This window comes from Melospiza melodia, chromosome 3 (genome assembly GCF_035770615.1).
Source record: "Melospiza melodia melodia isolate bMelMel2 chromosome 3, bMelMel2.pri, whole genome shotgun sequence".
NCBI lineage: Eukaryota > Metazoa > Chordata > Aves > Passeriformes > Passerellidae > Melospiza > Melospiza melodia.
Genome location: NC_086196.1, coordinates 70754451 through 70775855, shown reverse-complemented (window position 1 = coordinate 70775855; position 21405 = coordinate 70754451). Strand labels below are relative to the sequence as shown.

General features: G+C 37.1%; 1 protein-coding gene across 1 annotated transcript in view; it reads left to right on the top strand.

Moving 5' to 3' along the window:
• Window positions 1-21405, top strand: part of USH2A (usherin) — a 374541-nt gene that overhangs the window by 3906 nt on the left and 349230 nt on the right. Inside the window, 1 exon segment of the mRNA XM_063152181.1 lies at window positions 2510-2675. Coding sequence (XP_063008251.1) covers window positions 2510-2675 — 166 coding nt within the window.

Here is a 21405-nt window from a genome sequence, read left to right as displayed (position 1 = left end):
CATGCTTTTAAGTCACTGCATATTGGACATATTGAAGAAAATCAAGAGTGAGAAAGCATTGACATTTGTACTCCAGTCTTTAAATTTTCTTTCCCTTTAGGCAGTAAGTGGTCAGAGCTCTTGCCCCTGAGTTGCATTCTAGCCTCATGCTTCCTCTCTTGCTGTGTGTACTCATCAGTTAATACAATTGCCTTCAGTAAGCCTGTGTGTAGCCTGTAGGTAAGCATTACCACAGTGTAGGAAACTGTGCATGATGATAGCCCTTCACAATGGAATGGGACAAGAATATGGGTACAAACTTTGCATATGTGAGTAACCATTGCAGGCAGCTTGTATCAATGTAGTGTGAGCAAGTTCAGATGCCCAGAAGATATTGGTGGTGTCAAGAAGTGAGCTGAGATCTTTTACAAGCAAAAGGATCAGCAGGAATGGCCTGATTGTGAAGTGAGTAGCACACAGATGATTTAAACTTTATTTATCTAAGGGACTAAAACCATATGGTACTACTTATTATCTATCCAGATGTTTTATGTTAGGAATTAGACTGAAAGGGGCATCTGATTTTGAACCAGTGCAGGTGTTCCCATTTACTCCAGTTGATGTGGGGGCAGTGCCAGTGCAGCCATGTTAGATTCTCTAGAATATTTTTCTCTTTGAAAGCTGACTTAGTGGATTTGTGTTATTGGCTTTTTATTCCCTCCAACCCCACCACTGAGATGTATGTAGTCAGGTATTGGCTCTGTGGGACTGCAGGTTACCAGAAGTTGAAGACTTCACAGAGAAAAGTGGCTTCTCTCTGTAATCATGGCTGGAATGGAAAATCAAGCTCAGAGTCAGAAGTAATGCCTCTTACTATTTCACCTATGATAGAACTAGTTTGGATTTTTTTCTTTTTTCTTTTTCCTTCCCTCTCTTCTCTTTTCCCTCTCGATTTTCCTCTTTTACTAGTAAGTCACAATTCACATTTGTTCTTTCAGTTTTCAAAGTGATGTACATCAAGGTCGCTTCCCTTCTTAAAGTCATGACACCTTTGGGGATAAAAACAATGTGGGGATGTTTGTTTTAGATAACTAAAATAAACAAAAACCTGGATTATCCAATTATTGTTTATCCAGGAACTGGGTAAATCCAGTTCCTAAATATTTTGCTACTTAGCTGAGCCTTCCTTCACGTTTATTATCTAACAAAACTAGCATGTTTACAAGCAAACAAAATATTGAAAAGACCAGTGGACAATTTATTAAGAAGCATGGTTTTAGTAAGGTTGGGAAAACAGAAGTCTTCATTTTGCAAGGTGTTTCATTGACAACATTCCAGCAGGCTAGAATAGTAACAGGAGGAATTAATTTTTCCTAGGATTTAAAGGTGAATTAGTGACTAGTGGCAGTATCAAGGAACAGCCTTTTGGATAGTTTTCTTTTATAAATGCAGAGTAGATGAAGACATCAGTAGGTTTCATTTTTTTTTCTCTGAAATATGGGTAAGTAAATACTAAGCTCATAAAAATTTTATATGCTTCCCTCTTGTGACTTAATGCACTAATTTAGTCTGATGTAACTGTTAAAATATTTGACTTTTCATGGGTCAGTACATTGAGAAATGTGTTTTTCAATCAGCTCAAGCGGGAAGCATAGAACTTTATAATTTTTTTTTTGCATTTATGATTGCTTTAATAAAATATAAAGTTTTTACACAAGCATATGGAGCCTGTGCTTTCTCAGGACTCTTGACATTGTGGTTATTGGATTGGCAAAAACATTTCAGCAGCTTGAAATGCAAAATAATTTGCTATGGATGGTATTCTCTGTACCTTATATGACATTATTGTATTTGCTATATGTGACTTCTTTGTGGGGAAAAAAATTCCTAATAAGTGTCTGGATATCCTCATTGCCTTGCTCTAGTTTCTTAGGTTAAAGAAAGACACTGCAAAGGGGACAGTGTAGTGTAAGCTGGTGTTAGGGTTGCCTTACCTATGCACATTGGGTGGAAAGATGGAAGACTTAATAACAAAGCATTTAATTTGTACTGCTTTTTGTGGTTATATTGCGTTTGCCTTGTTAGACTAAGGAAAATGGAAGTGCCTCCACGGGATGTACTAAGTTGCACAGCTTTGTATGAAAGATGGGGCAGAGACTTGCACAGCCACTGTGGTTTCTGTCATGGAACCTTTAAGAGAGGAGGCAAACTGGACCTCTCTTTCACCCCCAATGAGCTGGGGTTGCCAGCACTCAATAAACAAAGCAAAACACAAAAAACAACCAACCAAAACCCCAACACAGCCCAAAACCCTCACAGATTGAGACAGAAAATATCTTTGCTAAAGTTCTTTTACACTTAGTACATCTTGTGACTTTCACTGTCACTGAACATCTTCTCAAGAGCTGTATTTTTAATGTTTATTTTAATACATTCTGGTTAGCATCATTTTACAGGATAGCACCTTGGCAAGGATGTGTATAAGTGTGTGCCTCTGACCTTATGTTGTTTTTCTTGGTTATTTCCCAAGGTGTGTGGTAGAAAAGGCTGTTGATGGGCAGACTGTGTTCAAACTCACAATCTCTGAGAAAGAGACCATGTTTTATTATCGCACAGTAAATGGTTTGCAGCCACCAATAAAAGTAATGACACTGGGGAGAATTCTTGTGAAGAAATGGATTCATCTTAGTGTGCAGGTAAGTAAAATAAAAACGATTTAATATTTGTTGAAATACAACATTTTTGTGTGAGTAGTATAACTGTATAAATATAAAAGAATAAATTGGGGGATGTAAATGATAACTCTTGAGTCTCGTAGGTAAGGATCTTAATTTGGAAGCTCCTTTTGAGGCAACTGCTAATTTAGGACTGGAAAGAAATGCTGTGCCCATTCTTTAGAACAAGCAGACTGTACAAAACCGAAAAATCTCACCTTTAAAAACATGAGTAAGTGAGGTGAAGAAGACCTTGTATTAATATTTTAGATACTTATATGTAACATTACTGATTAGTCTTGGGTCTCAGATTATTTCCTATAGAAGGGAATGCCATTCTCATGTATACATACTAATGTACTTACCTTATGGAGTTCTGTTCCATTTAATTTTAAAAACTTCTTAAGCAAGTAAAAGTGCACATGAACAAATGTGAGTTTATGTTGAATCAGTCAAGCTAGTAAGTTACAGAGCTATTACCTCTTATTTTAGAAATATGATTCAGAATTGTTAGAGCTCAATCCCTGTGTTCTAAAAGTCTTCTGTTGACATAACTTTTTAATAAGTGTACAAATATCCACTGAGGATAAAGCAAAATTGAGTTTGTTAAAATTTAAACTGTATGTACAAAAATCAGTAAACAAACACAGAAGAAATTAAAATTCAATTATTTGCATGTCTTGTAATTCCCAACAGACACCCTAGTAAATTCTATTTGTGAGCCAAGTTCAACTAATAATTATAAAGCACAATTATTGGGTATTGAAATGTTTATCTTTTCCTTCCTTCATTTTCTTTATCCGTTCTATTAAATTTCATTTGGTCTACAGCACAATCAAGAATAGTTTTGCTGCTTTCTTGAAACTTGCTAAAAGGTATTGACTGTGATTTGGATTTTTAGTGCTGATCTTGTCACTTGTAAGAAGTATCTAAGCTGACGTCTTGATTTTTTTGCAGTTTTCTTTTTTCCAGGATAACAGCATGGTAGTGTGAATAAGATTTTGGCTGTTGGATTAAAAGAGTGACCTTAAGGTAGAACTAATGAACTTTACACTTCAAGCACTCCAAGGGTGCTATATTACTGCTGTTGCTGTCAGCCGCATTTTGTACCTCAGAAGCTGCTAAAGCCTGGCCCAGCCAAGTGAAAGTGAAAGGGCTGGTTAAATACACACACAGATCTTGAACTGCGTTACAAAGGAATGTGAAGCACCCTGTGGAATTTGGTCCTTTGTTTCTCTGTAGATAGTTGTTCAATTCGTAGCAGGAGAAAAGAAATATAGCTTCTAGACCCTTAAAGAAACTGCAGGCTTAATGCCTTTTCAAAGTTTCTGAGCTCGGGTAGAGCCTTCCTGTGCTTGGTGCTATTGTAGGATGCAGCTTGCCATTAAAGATGATAGTGACTGCAGCCTGATCCATTTAGCCCTTGGCCTGGCTATCAAACTTTAGGCAAAGGTTGGTTTGTTGGTTTGTTTGTTTTTTAGCAGGAGGCCAAAAGCATTTTTTCTTTTTTTTTTTTTCCCCATAATGGACAATGACAACATGAGCAAGACCATACAAAAATATGCAAAGTAACTTCCAGCTGGAAGTGTCTGTGTCTCCTACACCCAGATGCTAGGCAACAGACACTATGACAAAGGAGTGTGAAGTATTGGTTACAGATGTGAAACTGAATTTAGAGAGAGAAAAATCATGGTGGGATGGCAGATATGTTTGGAATTCAGGTGTAAGAGCATATGCCTATTCAGGAATGATAAAAATGAAAGCTAAATGGTGGAATAGCACTAAATAGTAATTAAATGATAAGAGGGAAGCAAAGAAGAAAGGATAGCAGAGACTGAAAATAATTTCTTTGGAATAAAATAATTCTAGGGGAAGAGAAGGCTAGTAAATTAATTCTACTGAGGTAATCTAGGAATTTAAATCCTTGGGTTTGTATTTAGATATGTAATTTGTTAGAGGGAACTACTGCTAAGAACTGTGTCATTGCAGAGACTTATTTTCCAGTTTATGGCTGGAAAATTTAAGTTCTGCTAACAGGAGCAGGGCCCAAACATTCCTGTGTGTTCTGCATGAAGGGTTTCTTCATTGAGTAGTTGCTGAAGCAGAAAGTCTGGATATACCAGCTTTGTTAAGTAATGAGGGCGTTATCAGAGGTGTAGGTCTCAAGAATAATGTTGAGCATTCATAACTAGAGTCAGATGAAACAGAAGAATAAACAGTTCTTTGGTTCTCTAGGAACACTTTAGGGTTTCAAAGAGAACAAACACATACAACTATTTTTATGAAACAAGGTAAATTTTGGAGTCTGGAGATTGAATGGAAAAAAAGCTTGGAAGTTTTTTAAAATTGATAAAATAGAATTAAGAGAAATTTTTGCCCTTAAAGGAAAAAAATATGGTTATGTACTGCCCAGGCTTATCTGTGTGAATAAGTACCCCTGCAGTTAGAGAGGGCAAAGTGTGTGAGAACTGGGGAATGGGGACGCAGATTCACAGAGAATGCTGTGTAGGATAGAAATAAAACTAGAAAGTGGTTGATATTAATTAGACTGTCAAATGGTAAAAAATTCTTCCAATTTTTTTTGTGTAAGAAGGCATGACCTGAGTACAGTCAAGAGTGTGCTTGAGATTAAGGATGATTTGAGTAAGGTTCCCAGAATAAATAAATACCTTGGTTCTGTTTTCAGGAGTCACAGAGCAAAACCAATCAGGGTAGTCGAATTAATGTATGGAAACAAAAGTGATCATAAAGAGTAGAAACATGAATATGCAAGCTGATTGTGTGCATGCTGCTGCAAACAGATGGTCTTTGTCCAGAAATTCTGGAAGAACTGGCGCACAAAATCCTTTGACAAAGAGACATTCTATGCAAAGCTACCAGTCAGAGATGGAGCTATAATGCTTCTGTTTGGGAAAGGCGTCATGTTGATGCCAACCTGCAGCCAAGCACCTGGGCCCTCCTCACCCCTGCCAGTGGAACAGGGGAGACAACAGAAATAGCAAAAGTGAAAAAAACTCATTCAAGAAAGGGACTGGGAGAGGAGCAAATGATATAAAGGCAATCACTCCCCACCTCCCACAAGCAGACCACTGCCCAACCAATTTCTTAGCAGCAGGCCATCTTGGAAGTAAAATTCCTATCTCCTCACATTTCTTTTTCTACCCTAGCTTTTATTGCTGAGCGTGAGGCTATAGAGTAAGGAATATCTTTTTGTCCTAGCTATCCTCCTGCCCAGTTTCTTGTTCCAGCCCTGGCTTACTGCTGAGGTGGGATGAGGAGTTCAACTGGGAAGAGAGATGGGCTTGACATTGGGCAAGCTCTCTTTGGCAACAACTAAAATACTGATGTGTTATCAATGCTGTTTTACCCCTAGATTTGAAATGCAGCATGGGGTGTTGCGAAAAAATTTACCTCCACCCCAGCCACAGAGGAAGGAAAAAGGATCTTGGTAATGCTGACGCATAATGTCTTGGTCTTGACACAGTGCCGTATGAGGATTTAGAAAAGATCTTTGAAGAAATAGATAAAGATGTGGAGCTAAATGAAAAATGGGATAAAATGCAGTGTGGAATTCCTATAGATAGCTCATCACTGTCTAGCCTCTTAGCTTTTTTTTTTGATGAGAAAGCTGATTTTCAGGCAAAGTAAATGTGTCAGATTTCGTCTATCTGGAGTTGAGTTTAGCATTGATGTGACAACCTATGAGAAGTTGTAGGGTCAAAGGGAATGCTCATGGGAAGGATTGCAATAGATACTGCTCAGAGGAACTTGCTGATAATCCTGGGGAGGGGGCAGGCACAAAACCAACTGAATTATTTGAGAATTAGTCTTTGGGCCAGCCTTGTGTTTTATTTTTGTTAATGATCTTAGCAGAAATACTAAGAATTCCTATCACAGCAGCTGGTAATAGACATAATCAGAAAGGAGACAGTAAGATGTTGTACGGGAAGAATGGCATGACCAAAAAGACTGAGGGAAGTGGCTTGGAATAAAATTGCTATTACAAAGTGCAAAGTAGTGAACTTGAAACTCCTCTACAAAATTTTCTACTGTTCTAGTTGTTTCCAGTTGGTAAGGATCAAGTCTTTCAGGCTTCTGAAAGTTTTAGGTTCCTACTGTGTGTTTGATCTTGATTTAATTATGTTTTTAGGGATATAGTTTTAGTTGTATGTTAGCAAAAACTCTGAAGGTACACACTGGAGTAAAAGATATATATAGCCGTAACTTAAAAGAATCTGATGTGTACTGAAGTGAAACATTAGAAAAATTGGCATCTTAAAATCTTAACTTCTAAAGAATTAAAAAATTGAGCATAATTAAGGTCAGTTGTGTACCATATTATCTCTACAAAGTGAAACCAGTATCAGATTTATTACACTTACTAACAGCAGCACCATTGTGTATTTTATTTTTCAGTTTCAGTGTTAAGAGTCTTTTACTTTCCCTTTGATACTTTTGAATTTATTTAACCAATTAAGAAGAGTGGAGTTTAAACATGAATTTGCAGATACAGACGAGGCTGCTGAAACAGGAGATTCTTTGAGAACTTGTCAGATTGATGTTTCTGTTTCATATTTAGTGTCTGAAATTATAAAAATAGTCTTTTTGCTAGCCTTTATTTTGCCTGATCATATCTATGTAACTCTGCCATGTTTTGGCAGACTATAGCACATTAAAAGCTTTGGAAAGTAAGTTTAAAATCTAAATGCAGAGAGGTAACCGTGACTGAATTACTCTCCTGGGAGGAAAATGCTCTTAGAGTGCCTATTGAAATCAGCATTATCATTTCAATACATGTCAAATATGAGTCATTTCCTAGTTTAGGCAAAATTTCTTTATAAATCTTTAAATCTTCCAGTTCTTTCAAGAAAAGGTTAAAGTACTTATGATTTAATGAGACCGGTTTACATCATAACTGTTTGACTATCAAGAGAAAACTTGTCCTTTCCAATTTGTAAAATCCTTTTATTTTCTGCACAAGTTTTTGAATACTTTACAGTTTATTTTATAAGCAAAGAATCTGAGACTTAAAAGCAGGGAGACAAACATTTATTCTATACACTCCCTATGTATGTCTTACTAAATACACAGTATTCTAAACTGTATGGTCCCTAATTTTAATAAGGACATGAGAAAACAAGAAAGCATTTTGATTTAACAAACTGCTTTGATCTCCTCTTTGAAGTCATCACTTACTATCTAATAAGAGTAGTTTGTCAGGTCCAAGAAGGGAGTGGAGAGTTTGCATTAATTCTGCATTTGGGAGCTTCTTGTCTATTAATTGCAATTGTGTGTTGAAAATATTTGTGAGGATGCAGTCTATCCATATGGCTCGTGCTCTGCTCCTGCCAGACAGTGGAAATAAAACACACATTACAGTCTGTCATGTATTTGAATGTGTGTTTAAAGAGCTGTTCACAGACACAATGAGCATGGAGCTATTCTGCTACTGTTGTAGGCCATTCAGGTACTGCTGCTAGACATGCAGCCTCTGTGTTCTTTGTTATCAGTAAAACTTCTTTGGTTTTTCCTGCATCCAGAGGTCCTACTATGGTTCTTGCCTCTTCTCCTCGTGCTCTGTGGGTATTGCCTTGCTGACTGTGTACATTTGAAAGCTCTGCTGTAACTTCAGCTTCCTGAGAAAGCAGCGTATTTCCCAGATGATTGATTCTGCTCACACTGTCTCTTAAACTGCTTATTTTCTTGCCTGAGTATGAGTTTGAATATATTTGCAGATTTAAATTTGCAGTCTAACAGCTGCCTCGGAACACAAGGCAAGGAACTTTGCCTGGACTAAGATTTTAATTTCAGAGACCGCCAAAAATACAGGTTTTGTCAATGCCATCTTGATTCCACTTCTGGAAATTGCAAATGTATTCTGTAATTGCAGTTGCAAATACCACTGAAATCTGCCCAGACTCTGTTATATATGGTAGGAATGGAATTAAGCCTTTGTGTGGCCAGTACTGAGAGGAAGTGGTATTGAATGTTTTACAGAGGCTATGCCTTATTTGTCTAGAGAGTTTCAAGATTTGAAAAGCATCAATCTTCAATTTGCTTTACAAGAAGTTTCTTTCCTTATATAAAAATAAATTGCAGCCAATTAAATTGTATTTTTAATAATGAAAACACTCCATTAAGAAAGATTTGCCTTCTTATTTTTCCCCGTCTCAGAACCTACTGTCCTGTAGATCTCAGGTACTTTTGTGTGCCCTTGAATTGCATGGGGAGAAACCATAAGAGTTTGGAAGTGTCTCCTTGTGTTTTTTATAGCTGTTAGTACACTGCACTAAGAGGAGACTTGCTGGGTGCATCCACATTGTCACTTTTGTGTATGAAAAGAGTTCTTGTTGATCCAGGTTTGCCTTCTGTCTACTTTGAGTCTTATTTTACGATTGAGATTCTTCCATTTGATTTCTTTTTGAGGAGACCAAGCTTGAAGTTGTACAGTGGATTATCACCATTTAGAGCACACCATTTGCAATGTGGGCAGAAGGTCCTCCAGCAGGTAGTTCTTGGCTGCACAGTGTGTGAGCAGAAAACAGGCAACTGATTGCAGCATCCTTGCTGGTAAAGATGGATCACAGATACCGAACAATTGTCCTTTCTGCTTTATGCTGTACAAGTTTTTATGTAAATGTTTTCACAAGGTACTTGAAACTTTTTTTTACGAATCTAAAAACTTCATGACTACAGCCAAATAGAAGAGCTTTTGTTTTTGTGGGTTTGTGTTTGTTTTTGGGTTTGTTTGTTTGTTTTGGGTGTTTATTTATTTTTAGAAGTAATTTCTACCTTTGGTTCAGGTTTTTGCAGCTTAAAGACAGACTTAAATCAGTAGTCTGATCAAGAAATGGAAGGTGAAACTTTCAGGTTGTCCTTTGTGCTACCTCCATTATTTATGTGTGAACTCTGTCTTACATCTTGCGTTAACATCTGTGTGTGCAACAAATGGAGGGTGACATAAATTACATGTGTAGATCTTGTACGACACAAAATCTGTGTGTGCTGGTGGCAGTCCAGAGGGGGAATCTTGTAAGATTTCACATGTATCATTTTCTTCTGGAAGCAAAAAATATTTCCTAGCTCTGAACAACTTACCAGGTTGTGTGGAAATTAAAAGAATCTGGGATGGAAGATGAAGAGGAACTCCTCTTGTCCATGTGTCTCATTCTAGTGCCTTAGCTCAGTAATGCTGTAATTTTTGCATAATTTAAGGACTCTGTTTGATAGCTGTCTAGATAGCCTGTCTTGGAGTATGAAAGAAGACTACATTAATAGGAACAACTTTGTTTTAGACGTATCATTGACTTATTTTCTGAAAATCAGTGGGTTTTGAAGTTCTGAAGCTGTACGGTCTTGAATAGTCACTAACTGACCTGTTTTTAGTTTAATAGTCTAATTATTTTTCTTTTAATTTACAAATTGGAATATGTGTAATTATAGATAATTATAATTATTAATATATATAATAGATAAAAATATATATAATTTATATTTTGGCAATGAACTCTTGTGGCAATGAGTTCCTCATATGGCATTATGGCTGTATGAAATTGTTCTTTATTTTAAATCTGCTGTCTGCCAACTTCTTTTTTTGCTGATTTCTTTTGCCAGTTTCTTTTTATTTATCATTCTTATGCTTTTTGATATTTTGATTATAGAACTTTATCACGTGTTAAAATCATTCATAAGTGAGATTTCTCCTTATATTGAAGCCACTGCATTTTGTTCATCCTCACTGATATTTTCAGAAACTTTTGGGGTTAATGGAGGATACAAGGGACAGAACTCCACTTGTTATCCCAGACACTTTGCACCACAGATTTCTAAGCAATAAAGTTTTGTGGGCTTTGAAAAAATTTATTTCCCATTCCAATAAGGAATGTTCCTTTTTTTGCTCATTGGTGAGGGACTCTCTATAGTAACTCTAAGACCACTTGTAGCAGTGACTGTTCAGAATTTAGTGTTGTGTTTACAGGGACAAGAATATTTTTCTTGTCTGCTACCTTGTGCTCAACAAGACATTTAGTCTGCTACTTTGCTGCCCGTTCCTTAACAATTTTGAAATCCTTTGAACCTTTGAAGTAAGCTTTGATTTCTATTATCTGCATGTATTCACTCCATCTTTTTTTCACCTTGCTAACCACTTTTCAAGCCTGTACAAAATGTTAGGTAGCAGAGATTGTTGCAGGTAGTGATAAACTACTGTCTGTGTGAAATGTGACCATTTAATCTCTTCCAAGTTTTAAAGTTTGAAACCTTCTTAGAAAGCCAGTATGTTATATTGGTCAGTTCTTATCCACACCCATCTTTACTTCAAAGAATTCAAATTGGATCTTGATTTCCTTCCACAAAAGTCATGTTGCCTTTTCTAGTGTACAGTATTAATCCATGTGCTTTTCCAACCAATTCGGCCAGTACAGACTTGATTTTATGGATCTCAGAAGAAATGATCCAAGCCCTCTTCATGCCTCATGTCTATAATTTCTGCATTGTTCTTTTCTCTGTGTATGGTTAACTGAAAATAAGTCAGAGGGGTTTTTTGGTTTCTGCTTCTTTTCTGATCTTCCATTGAATCTGAAGGTACTCTTTTTTTTTTTCTTTTCTTTTTTTTTTAATGAAAAGGGCTAGAATACCAGGTTCTGTAGTATGTTTTAATACAGTCAGCTCATTTTCTTTATCAAAATTTGAGCTTTCTTTAAGGCATAGCAACACTTTTTCAGTGGTATGATCTGTGTAATTCCTGACATTCAGGTTCAAACATCTTGGGCTGTAGATTGTAAAGAGGGATATGTTTTGTTTTATATATTTTGTCATAATTTACAGTCTATGTGCATGCTTAGTGAAGACAGTTCTGGTTTAGATAATTGACTTTTCTCCCCCAACTTTTCATTTCTTTCCCATCTTGATACACAAATAAACTGCCTTTATTTGGATGTAGGAGCAGCTGACCCTCCTTTAATTCTATCTGTTCTAGAAAAGGGTTTCGATTTGGAATTGACCTAAATCCCTTCTTCCAAGCTCTGTTTGTGTGCAGAGTCATGCAGCCTTGCTTGTCTGACCCTTTGTGATACTGGCAGCATTTCAAAGAATGGCACTGGCTTTTTATCTTCTGCCTCCTGAATAAAAGCCAAAATATTTTCCTCTCAAACCTCTCTTCTCTTCTTTCAGGTGGTGTTTAGGTGTACCTTGCTATTGACTGATTGTAGATGGCCCGTCTATCTTGTGAGGGTCATCCTTGTTGCACTTCTGAGCAAATCATCATGTGGTATTCAGTGGCAGCATACAATAAACCATCAACATTGCTCCTAATCTGACATTTCAGAACTTTAAACTTCTGTTTCTTTACATTGAAATTCTTACCCTTGAAGATTTATCCTCAGTACTCAGAGGTATGTGCCTTTTTCTTTCCAGCTTGATGACCATGTCCCATGGGACTTGAGTGGTTCTTGGAATCAGGACTGGTCAAAAGAAAAAGTCTCTTGTCTTTCTGAGCTTCTCTGGTTACTACTTGTGTCTTATGTATGTACCTCTTGTCTGTAAGTCATGCATGTAACAGGTTGCATTGCCACTCTTCTGCTGGACTTCTGAGTGCATTTAATTATGTTTGAAGGGCCTTTAGCCTTCCTCTTAAACTGTTTATTGACATCCTTCTCTGTGCTGTTCAGTAATCTTCGTGGCTTTTCTGTGCCTTAATTCAAGGCCTGTACTCTAAAGTGCTTAGGAGATCACTATGAACTTTGTAAGTAGCCTCCCCTGGTCATTTCCTGGCCCATCTCCAGCAAAATGTAGTTGAGGGAGCTGATGCATAAACGATTTCATTTCACTTTTTCCAATAATAAACTACTGATAATAAGCTACCAAAACACTGTCCTCCAAAGTCCCTTTTGGTCTGAGTGGAATTAACAGCGCAGTTTGGATCTCTGGCAAAGCTTGGCTGCTAAGATGCTTAGTAACTGGAAAAAAGCAGTTATTATAAAAAATGAAAATTGAAGCTTACAGTTGCCATCAAAAAGAGTGTTGGAGAGTTAGAGTACAAAGGAGTAGTTGAATGACCATTTCTAAAGGACTTTGTGATGGATGGAAGAAAGCAGGGCACAGAGGAGGAGGGAAAGGCCTGAAGTAAGGTTGTGGGGAAGAATATGAAAAGAATCAAAGACAGACTTTTGTGGCTCCTTGACCATGAAAAGAAACTAAGCCCTGAAAGAAGAGATGAGACTCTATTTGCAAAAATCCCTTAACTGGATACATGGAACTTTTTGTGGCAAGGCATTCAGAGGGCAGAAATAATTGCTTTCTTCTTATGTAAATCATCCCCCAAAAAAGACAGAGGAATGGATTTTCAACTTTTCAGTCCCAGCAGAGCTGTTCAGCTCTGTTTTGTAGAACCATGTATTCGTGCATTAAATTTGGGAATTACTTAGGAGCCATAGTACTGAGTGGTGTAAAATGGTGCAAAATCTTCAGATATAATCAGTTTAAAAGACTAGAATTTAATATGTAGCTGATAGTGTCATAAAAGGTTAATAATTGTACATTAGTAACAGCGCCCCTCATTTGTGCAGGTATCTGCTTATTCTTTGACTAGTGAAGCAGAAGACTTTATTCAGAAGGGACATTTCATTTGATATCCACATCTCATCCCTAATTTACATGATTACAAGTAGTTCGTGAAAATTCTGAATCAGTGGTTTTACTGTATTTTAAATGGAGGGGACAGAGAGAAAATATGCATTGTTATAAGATTATCTAAAATGTACCTTCTGACCTTTTGCTTCAATTAATTGTGGCAAGTCTGTGTAACAGTTTTAGCTACTAAAAAGCAGCTTGTTGAATCCTTAATACTTGTCTTCTTTCATGATACTGTAGTGATCATCGAATGTTGGATCTGATTTCTTCTGTGATTTGGGGAAAATAGAATCATTATGCAGCAAGAAAGCAATTGTTCTTCATGCATTTTCAGATCTGGTGACTAGGATCCTCTCATATTTTTTTTGTTTGGAACTCGTTTACAGCGCAGGTGTCACTTGTTAAAGCTTTCCTTGTAAAAAGAATCGAGTTTATCAGTGGTTAAAATAGTAGTTTACCAAAGCTTATTTGTTAATTCCTTCATTTTCTAACAGAATCTGTATTTGCAGTTTTGCTCTCTTGGCTTCTCTCTGCCGCTCCCCTGCCCCGATGTGTTCTGTCCTGAGGCATCAGTAACAGATTGATACAGCTCTACTGACCCTGGCTATAAAGGATATTGGTGCAGTGCTGGCTGGGGTAGAAAGTGGAAGAGCTGTAATTAACCATTTTAATACTTCTACATACTAATGAAATGCTTTCAAACTTTGGACCAACAAAAGATTAAGCTAAAATTGCCAATCTGTACTTGGAATGATTACTCTGTGCAAAAGGATCGCTAATCTCTTATTCTAATGTTGAATCATCGCTAATGTTGATTCTGAAGTGGTGTTTACTTTTTAAAATACTGATTCTTTAAAAATATAGTCCATTTCAAAAGCTGTCTCTTTTCACATTGATCTTTCTTTGTCTCCAGCCTGGTTTATTAGATAATTGAGTGTGGGTTACATCACTCAGTTTTTAAAATACTACTAAAATTACCCCATATGAAAAATGAACAATTTTTATGTTTCTTATTTTCGATCATTCTGTTTGCTGTCACTTGCATTTTTGCATCTTGAAGGTTTTGTTCAGGAAATAGCTCTTAGTTCTTTTTAAGCCTTATGGATCAGTCTTGTGTTCCAGTTGTTTTTTGATTTTGCTGTTTATGGTCAAATTTATATTAATAAATGGCTAAATCTTGAACAGAGTTAATTGTTTCAGGAGCATTTCAGGGTTCCTTTTCCCTTACACCCTTCCCCCCCTGTTTTTTTTTTAATTTTAAATTTATGTTGTTCTTCAGGGAATTCGAGCTGAACTAGTGGATCTATGCACGACAAGAAAGACTTGGATTGAAGGAAAACCATTTCCCACTGAGAAGGGATTAACATTGTAGGAGATAGTGAAAAAGAAAAGTAAAGGAGGGCAAAGAGAAAAGCTAAATATCTTTTGTACAAATGCTAGGAGCATATGTAATAAGACTGCTGAATGGGAGTGACATGTTTTCAAGGATAAGAAAGATATTATTGGAATAAGACAGACAACCAGGAAAATGAAGGGGGATTTAAAATGCCAAGATACACAGTTTCATTGAAGGGAGAGCTAATATTGAGCTGAAAGAGATGTAACAATATTGCTGAGGGATAATACTCTATCTGCAGTAGGAAACACTCCTGTTCTCACTACCTCCATTTTAATTTTTTTCTTTAACTATATTTTTTAAAAGCTAAGTTTAGAGGTTTGCGTGCAAGTTAAGGACAGTTTAGTGTAGTTGTGATTCTTGGCTGTTGTACCAGACTTGCTGGTGGTCAGAAAAAAAGCCCTGGCCATAAAAGTATTTAAGACAGGCAATGGTCCCTAAGAAAAACAGAACTTTGATTTGAAGAATGCTGGTTATTGAAGAGAAGACAGTAAGGAGAGAGATTGTTAGAGATCAGTTATGATATGAACTGTGTTAAAACTACAAATGAGAGCATGTTTCTGCTGTTGCTCTAAGATTGCTATTTTTATGCTGTTAATGAAGCAGTGGAGAATACTGTCACCATTATGGAAAAGCTGTAACTGTAACTCTGTATGTGGAGACAAGAAGCAAAATCAAATGATCAAAAATCATGAAATTTGAAATGGTTGTGGGGTGGGGGTATGGGCTAGATGGAGAAGCAGCCCTAAAGTTATTGATTTTAGCAAAGCTAACTTTGAAGGAAAGCAAAATGCTCCTGGGGTTTTTGCCTGCAATCCTGTGATGAATGGGAAATCCACTCCACACAAGTAGAGAGTACAGAGTGTATAAAACACGTAGAGAGGCTGCAATTAAAATTCATCCCAGTTAAGTCAAGAAAAGGAAAGGCCGATATGGGCCTGAGGCAAAAGAAGGAAAGGCAAAGAGACAACTTGCCCCTCCCGACCTTATGGTTTTTCCTTCCCCTTCGCTGTTCTTTGCCATTTCTTCTGCTGTCCCTTTATCTTCTCCAGCCCTTCTGTTTTAAGATAGTTCTGTCACTGTGGTCCCCTGATGAGGTTTCTTCCTCAAGTCTCTTGTTTTTTTCACACTGCATTTCTCAGACTGTGGGCATAACTGTTCAGAGTGCTCATAACATGAGCAGGAGTCTTTCTCCCCTCTTCTCCCCAAAACCACACTATGCATCCCCTTAAACATGATTGCAAGCTGTATACAGTAGACATTTTTTTCTTTCCTAACTTCTTTTATCTGTTTGTGAATCTGGGATAATTTCAATTCACTGTGTGGCAAGGAAAGCCAGAGCTGGGAAGGGCAAGCATGGGAGAATATAACTGGTGTAGATGGTGTGGAAATATGAAAATCTTTAGAAAAAGACACTGTGTTGTGCTGGCAGGATTTCTGTGAGAGACGAGAGTGAAACAAACACATCCATGGTTGCAAGTGGTATTCCTTTCTTTTGTGTAAAGTTAGGACACAAATTGTGTCTGCTTTTGGGATCCTCTGTGCAAGTTCCTTTATTGTTCAATCTCCCACATACACTCATTATCAGACATCTTGTTTCAAAGAACAGATGTGAGGAAGAAAGTAAATTTAACTTATTTGAGATCTGAATCTGGGCAGGTTTAAAAGGACATTGCTGAAGCTGAAGGCAATTTGTAGTAGCTGAAGATCTGCCCCTTAACTAATGCAAACAGTTTGAAGAAATTTTGATCTCGCATTTTATTTTCAAAAGGTGAACAAAGATTATAATGGCAGAAGCGGATGTTGGGGAGAGATTTAATGGGACATTAGTGGAAGATTGAATGGTCTATTTCTGTCAATCTGTACTCTCTCTTTTTTCTTTTTTAAATTGCAGTGATTTGTTAACTGTAGGAATTGGCAACAGGCAGAGAGGATGACCATGTGGTCTTATAGCATTCAACTGATGCCCTGTTTCTGAAGATGGTATGAGGGATCATAAAGTTTAGTTCCATGTGTATTGTGATGATAGTTGCATCTATATTTAAAGCTTTCTGTCACTGAAGCACTCTTGGTGTTGTCAGATGTCTATTGGACTGGATGAGCTGCAACTTCTTGCAATTGAATGTCAATAAGACCAAAGCAATTTTGGTTGATTCATAGCACCAGCTTAAGCATATTCACTTGCACAGATTACATTTGACAGATAGTTACCTTCAGCTGAACTCTGTGGTTAGAAGCCTTGGTATATTCTTGACAGTGAGCTTAGAGCTGATGCCTTATGTTTATTTCATATCCTGTTTTTGCCTTCCTAATACTGCATGTGTATGTCTACATTTAAATAAACTCACAGCTGAAGTACTAGTCACTCCACTTGTTATCTCTGGACAGAATGTTGTGATGAGTCAATTTTGGTATTTAAAAAATGGTGGTTTTTTCCCATTTAGGCAGTTTTAATTTCAAAATCTATCTAATGAAAGATTTTATTTTATCGGGAACTTCTGGAAAAGTGTCTGTCAAAGTCTAACAAGAAGAGGATAAGAAAATGAAGAGATAGAGGATATAAGCAAAGATGAAAAAGCATTATTCTCTTTGGAATGTTTTTCTGGTATTCTGTCAGTTTTCTGGCCTGCAGGGAAATATAGTCAGCACAGGTGTTCTTACGCTATTATGTTAGTGAAAGTTAAAATTATCTGGATTCTGCGACAAAATTGTGCACAGTGTCATCAAATACTGATGTGTGTTAGCATTCCCTATAAATTTTCCAAAGAAAGGCATCTTTCCTTGTAATTTCTCGTAACAGTTCTAAAATAGTCTGGGTTAAAATAGTTTCAGTCCTTGATTCATTTAGTTAATCCTGTTTATGCTGAACTTGCTTGCATTGAAACTTCATTTGGAACATATTAAAGAATCAAACTTTTGAATTATTTCAAACCATTTCCCTCTGTGGGTTCCTAGTCAGCTTAAAACACCATCCTGCTTTTGAAGTAAAAATCAGTGATTTAACACCAAATGCCTTGTACGTATATTGTTTCCACTCACAAATTCAATTTCTCTTCTTAAAGGCAAGGCTGATTTTCCTGTAGAGCTTAAGGAGGTTCTGAAAGGGAGATTTTTTAAATTCCGCCTCTCAGTGAATCATAGGATTGCAGCATCCTTGAATTTTGATATGAATCAACCCAAAATAAAATACTTAAATTAAAATGTTTCTAGTTGCATATTTCAGGTAGACTGATGTGCTCTGGTGAGAGGACAGAGTTGACTCTGTAGTTTTGGCAAGAGTTAGATAATGAATCACAGCCTAGAACTATATTGGCAGGTCTTCCTTCTAGAAATGACAGAGTGGTTGGAAGTGAAGGAATTTCCCCTAACCATGGATGGTAACTTAAGCAACTTTTTTTGAAAATCATCATAATAAAGTCCCAGGCCATGTTGTTACTTATGTTAGTGGTGGCAACGAAAAGCTTTGAGCCCTCTTTGTTTCCTTCCTGTAAAATGCTGTTTGTCCTGAGAACTAAATATGTGTGAAAAACATCACATTGAAACCTCCGTAGTAGCCAGGGTTGCACCTTGCCTCTATCACCTTCTGTTCTTTTCCTTCAGACTTGCAGCTAAGTTGCTTCCAAGGTCTGAAATACAGAGGGATGAATTTGGGTTTGCCTGGGGACATGGAGTTCTTACAGCTCAAAAACTACATTTTTGCCATGTGAAGCTAGTATAGTATTTGAATGTGGAAGGAGAGGAATTTAGAAATGTGAGCAAATAATTTAATAAGAGCAGATAAAATTGATTTTATTTTGTTTATAGCTTTTACATTTGCTGTTGGGCAAACCAACTAAAAACGGACTGAAGATTTGAAATTGTGACAGGGTTATAGCTGGAGCAGCACCAGCTTCACTGGCAAACTCGTCAGGCAGTTCTTTTGCTGGTGCAGAAGGTGCCATTTGTCTGTCAAGTGTTATGCAGATAAATTGTCTGAGCTGGCTTGTCCTCTTGGATATTATTCTTTAGTTTCCACAGCCCTCCCTGCCCCAAACCCCCATCCCTATTAACATGGTTATTAGTGTCTTTGCTGGTCTGTTTGAGAACAAGTTCATAGACAAATTCCTCCTGACATATCCTTGTTCTCATATGTTTGCTACATAAATTCATTATCTCTTGCCAAGCCTTAGATCTGCCAAGTTCCCTCTGTTGTCTCAATTTTCATTCCAGATTAAAAAAAATTAAATGCAAAGCACAAAACACTAAAAATGAACTCTTTTTATTTTAAAGGTTGTAAGCTTTATCTCTGAGAGAGGGAAAATTAAAAAAAAGTCCACAGGAGACTTTGATGTATGTAAAACATCTGCCCAAACATCTCTAGCAATAATGCCATCACAGTGATAGTTCTTATTCTTGACTTACCCATTCAGCTAAGGTTTTACATTTTGCTTAGGCTTCATTTTGTACTTTGTAAGGATGGCTAAGCCATATGGGACTGTAGGAGCAGGCTCTGTACTAGTGCTGGTGAGTAATGTGTGGAGTAGAAGATGGCTAAGAGTGATGTGGAATCCTGACTCATCTGCAGAGGTTAAACTGTGGGAACCTCTTTAGTTTTGGAGCAGTCATAAGGTGGGTGATAGATTACCTGAAGGGTTGGGAAGAGTAGAAGAGTTTTGGGATCTTGGGGTCATAGAACCGTAGAATATCCTGAGTTGGAAGAGACCCACACAGATCATAGAAGTCCAGCTCTTGGCCCTGCATAGCATCAGCCCCAAGAGTGCCTGAGAGCATTGTCCAAACACTTGTTGAACTTTGTCAGGCTTGGGCTGTGACCGCTTCCCTGGGCATCTTGTTCCAGAGCCCAACCACCCTCTGGGTGATGAACCTTGTCCCAGTGTCTGGCCCAAATCTCCCCTGACACAGCTTCATGCCATTCTCTTGGGCCCTACCACTGATCACCAGAGAAGAGATCAGTGCCTGCCCCTCTCCTTTCCAGGTTAACCTAATTTGTTCCCTGTTTGTATTAGTGTTTGAGAAAAATTATACTTGGGAGCAAGAATCTGATTCCACCTGTATTCACTACATTTATCATGTTGTTTGGGGTTTTTGTTGCTGTTGTTTTTTCTTTTTTGTTTGGTTGTTCCTTTTAAAGCTAAATGTAAATATAGTAGAGAAAAAAGAGGAAGTAAAAATTAGTCAAATAACACAAAATGAGAATAAGGCAAAAATGACGGCTAGGGAAGGATCCTTTAAAATGAATGTTCAAGGTATGTAAATTCTGCAATTTATTCAGTGAGGAAAGGTGTTGAATTGTGGCAGAAAGTTGTCTGCTATTTCTGATTCATCAATTTAGGGATGCATAGGTGCTCAGATTAAAAAAAAATATATGAAATGCTACAATATGGTTTTTGGTCACTAGCTCTGCTTAAATGACAGCTGAAAGTAAGCCTGGATTCATGCTAGTGGTTTCATCCTGGTTTTTCCCCCAAAATTCTTTTGCTTAGTCCATATCACTGACCTTTCCTCTTTACAGAAAAATCATTTATGAAATATTAAAGCTGTGTGGAAGCCTTTGTAATTGCAGCTTCAGCAAGATTTGCAATTATGCAAGAAAATACTGAAATACATACCTGTGTGCATCTCCTTTCTTTGATATGCAAAAGCCCTTTACTCTTGCTTTATTAACTGTTTCTCACCTGCTTTTGCAGAGGAAATACATGAACCCACATGTCCCCCAGTGGTAAATATGCTGTATGTCTTCATATGAGCAGGTAAAAAGAGCACATTAAGACAGGTTGAAGGTGAAAAAGATTTTTATGCTCAAGTTTCTGATTACACCATTATAGTAGCATCACTAATTCCCCTCCCTCCACCTATTGTCTTCTTTCCTCTGTTGTCATCAGTGGCCACTGTTGATTTGTTGACTCTATTAAAGTATTCAAGGAAGCCACAGGCCTGTCATTTTGGTCATAACCTTAATCTGTTTTCTCACCTTGGGAGAAAATGTGTTAATACACTGTCTGATTCTATAGAATGGACTTATTGAGAAAGTTCCTGACACAAATCTGCAATACATTTAGAAGGAAAAAAAGGTTTTCTGAATCTTGATTAATTTAAAAGATAGCAAGCCATATTTAGCTGGAAATTTTTATAAGAACCACATCAAATTAAGTAACAGTAAGCAATTGTAATGGTATGTTGTGTAGTAATTTTTGAGCTGAGTGAGTTTCAGCTCCTCCTGATTTCTCATAATCTCTGATTCCTTGTTATTTCTGAATGATTAAGCAAATCATTTATGCTAACTTCTGCTTTTATTTACATCTCTGTAAAGCCTGTGTAACTTTATTGATTCTGGAGTTGCTTTAGTTTTAAATACAAGTAAAGGTAGGGGTCATTCCTGCTAGCTTGCTGATTTGGAAAATAAATTGAGCTTCCCCTGCCACCTCCCCATTTTTTTCTGCCTTACAGATAAATGGTATAGCTACCTAACTGCTTCTCATAAAACATTTTAGAATTCTTCATATTGTGTATCATCTTCTTTATAATAATTGTTTCTAGTTCTGAGTAACTGCCTGCTGTGCAAATAGGGTGTATTTTAAGGAAAATGAAAACAGACTTGAGTTTTCTTACCGCTTATTTTCTGTTCTCTTATTTGGGGAGTATTTGGGTTTTTTTCTTGTATTTGAGAAACGGACATTGTGTTTTAGT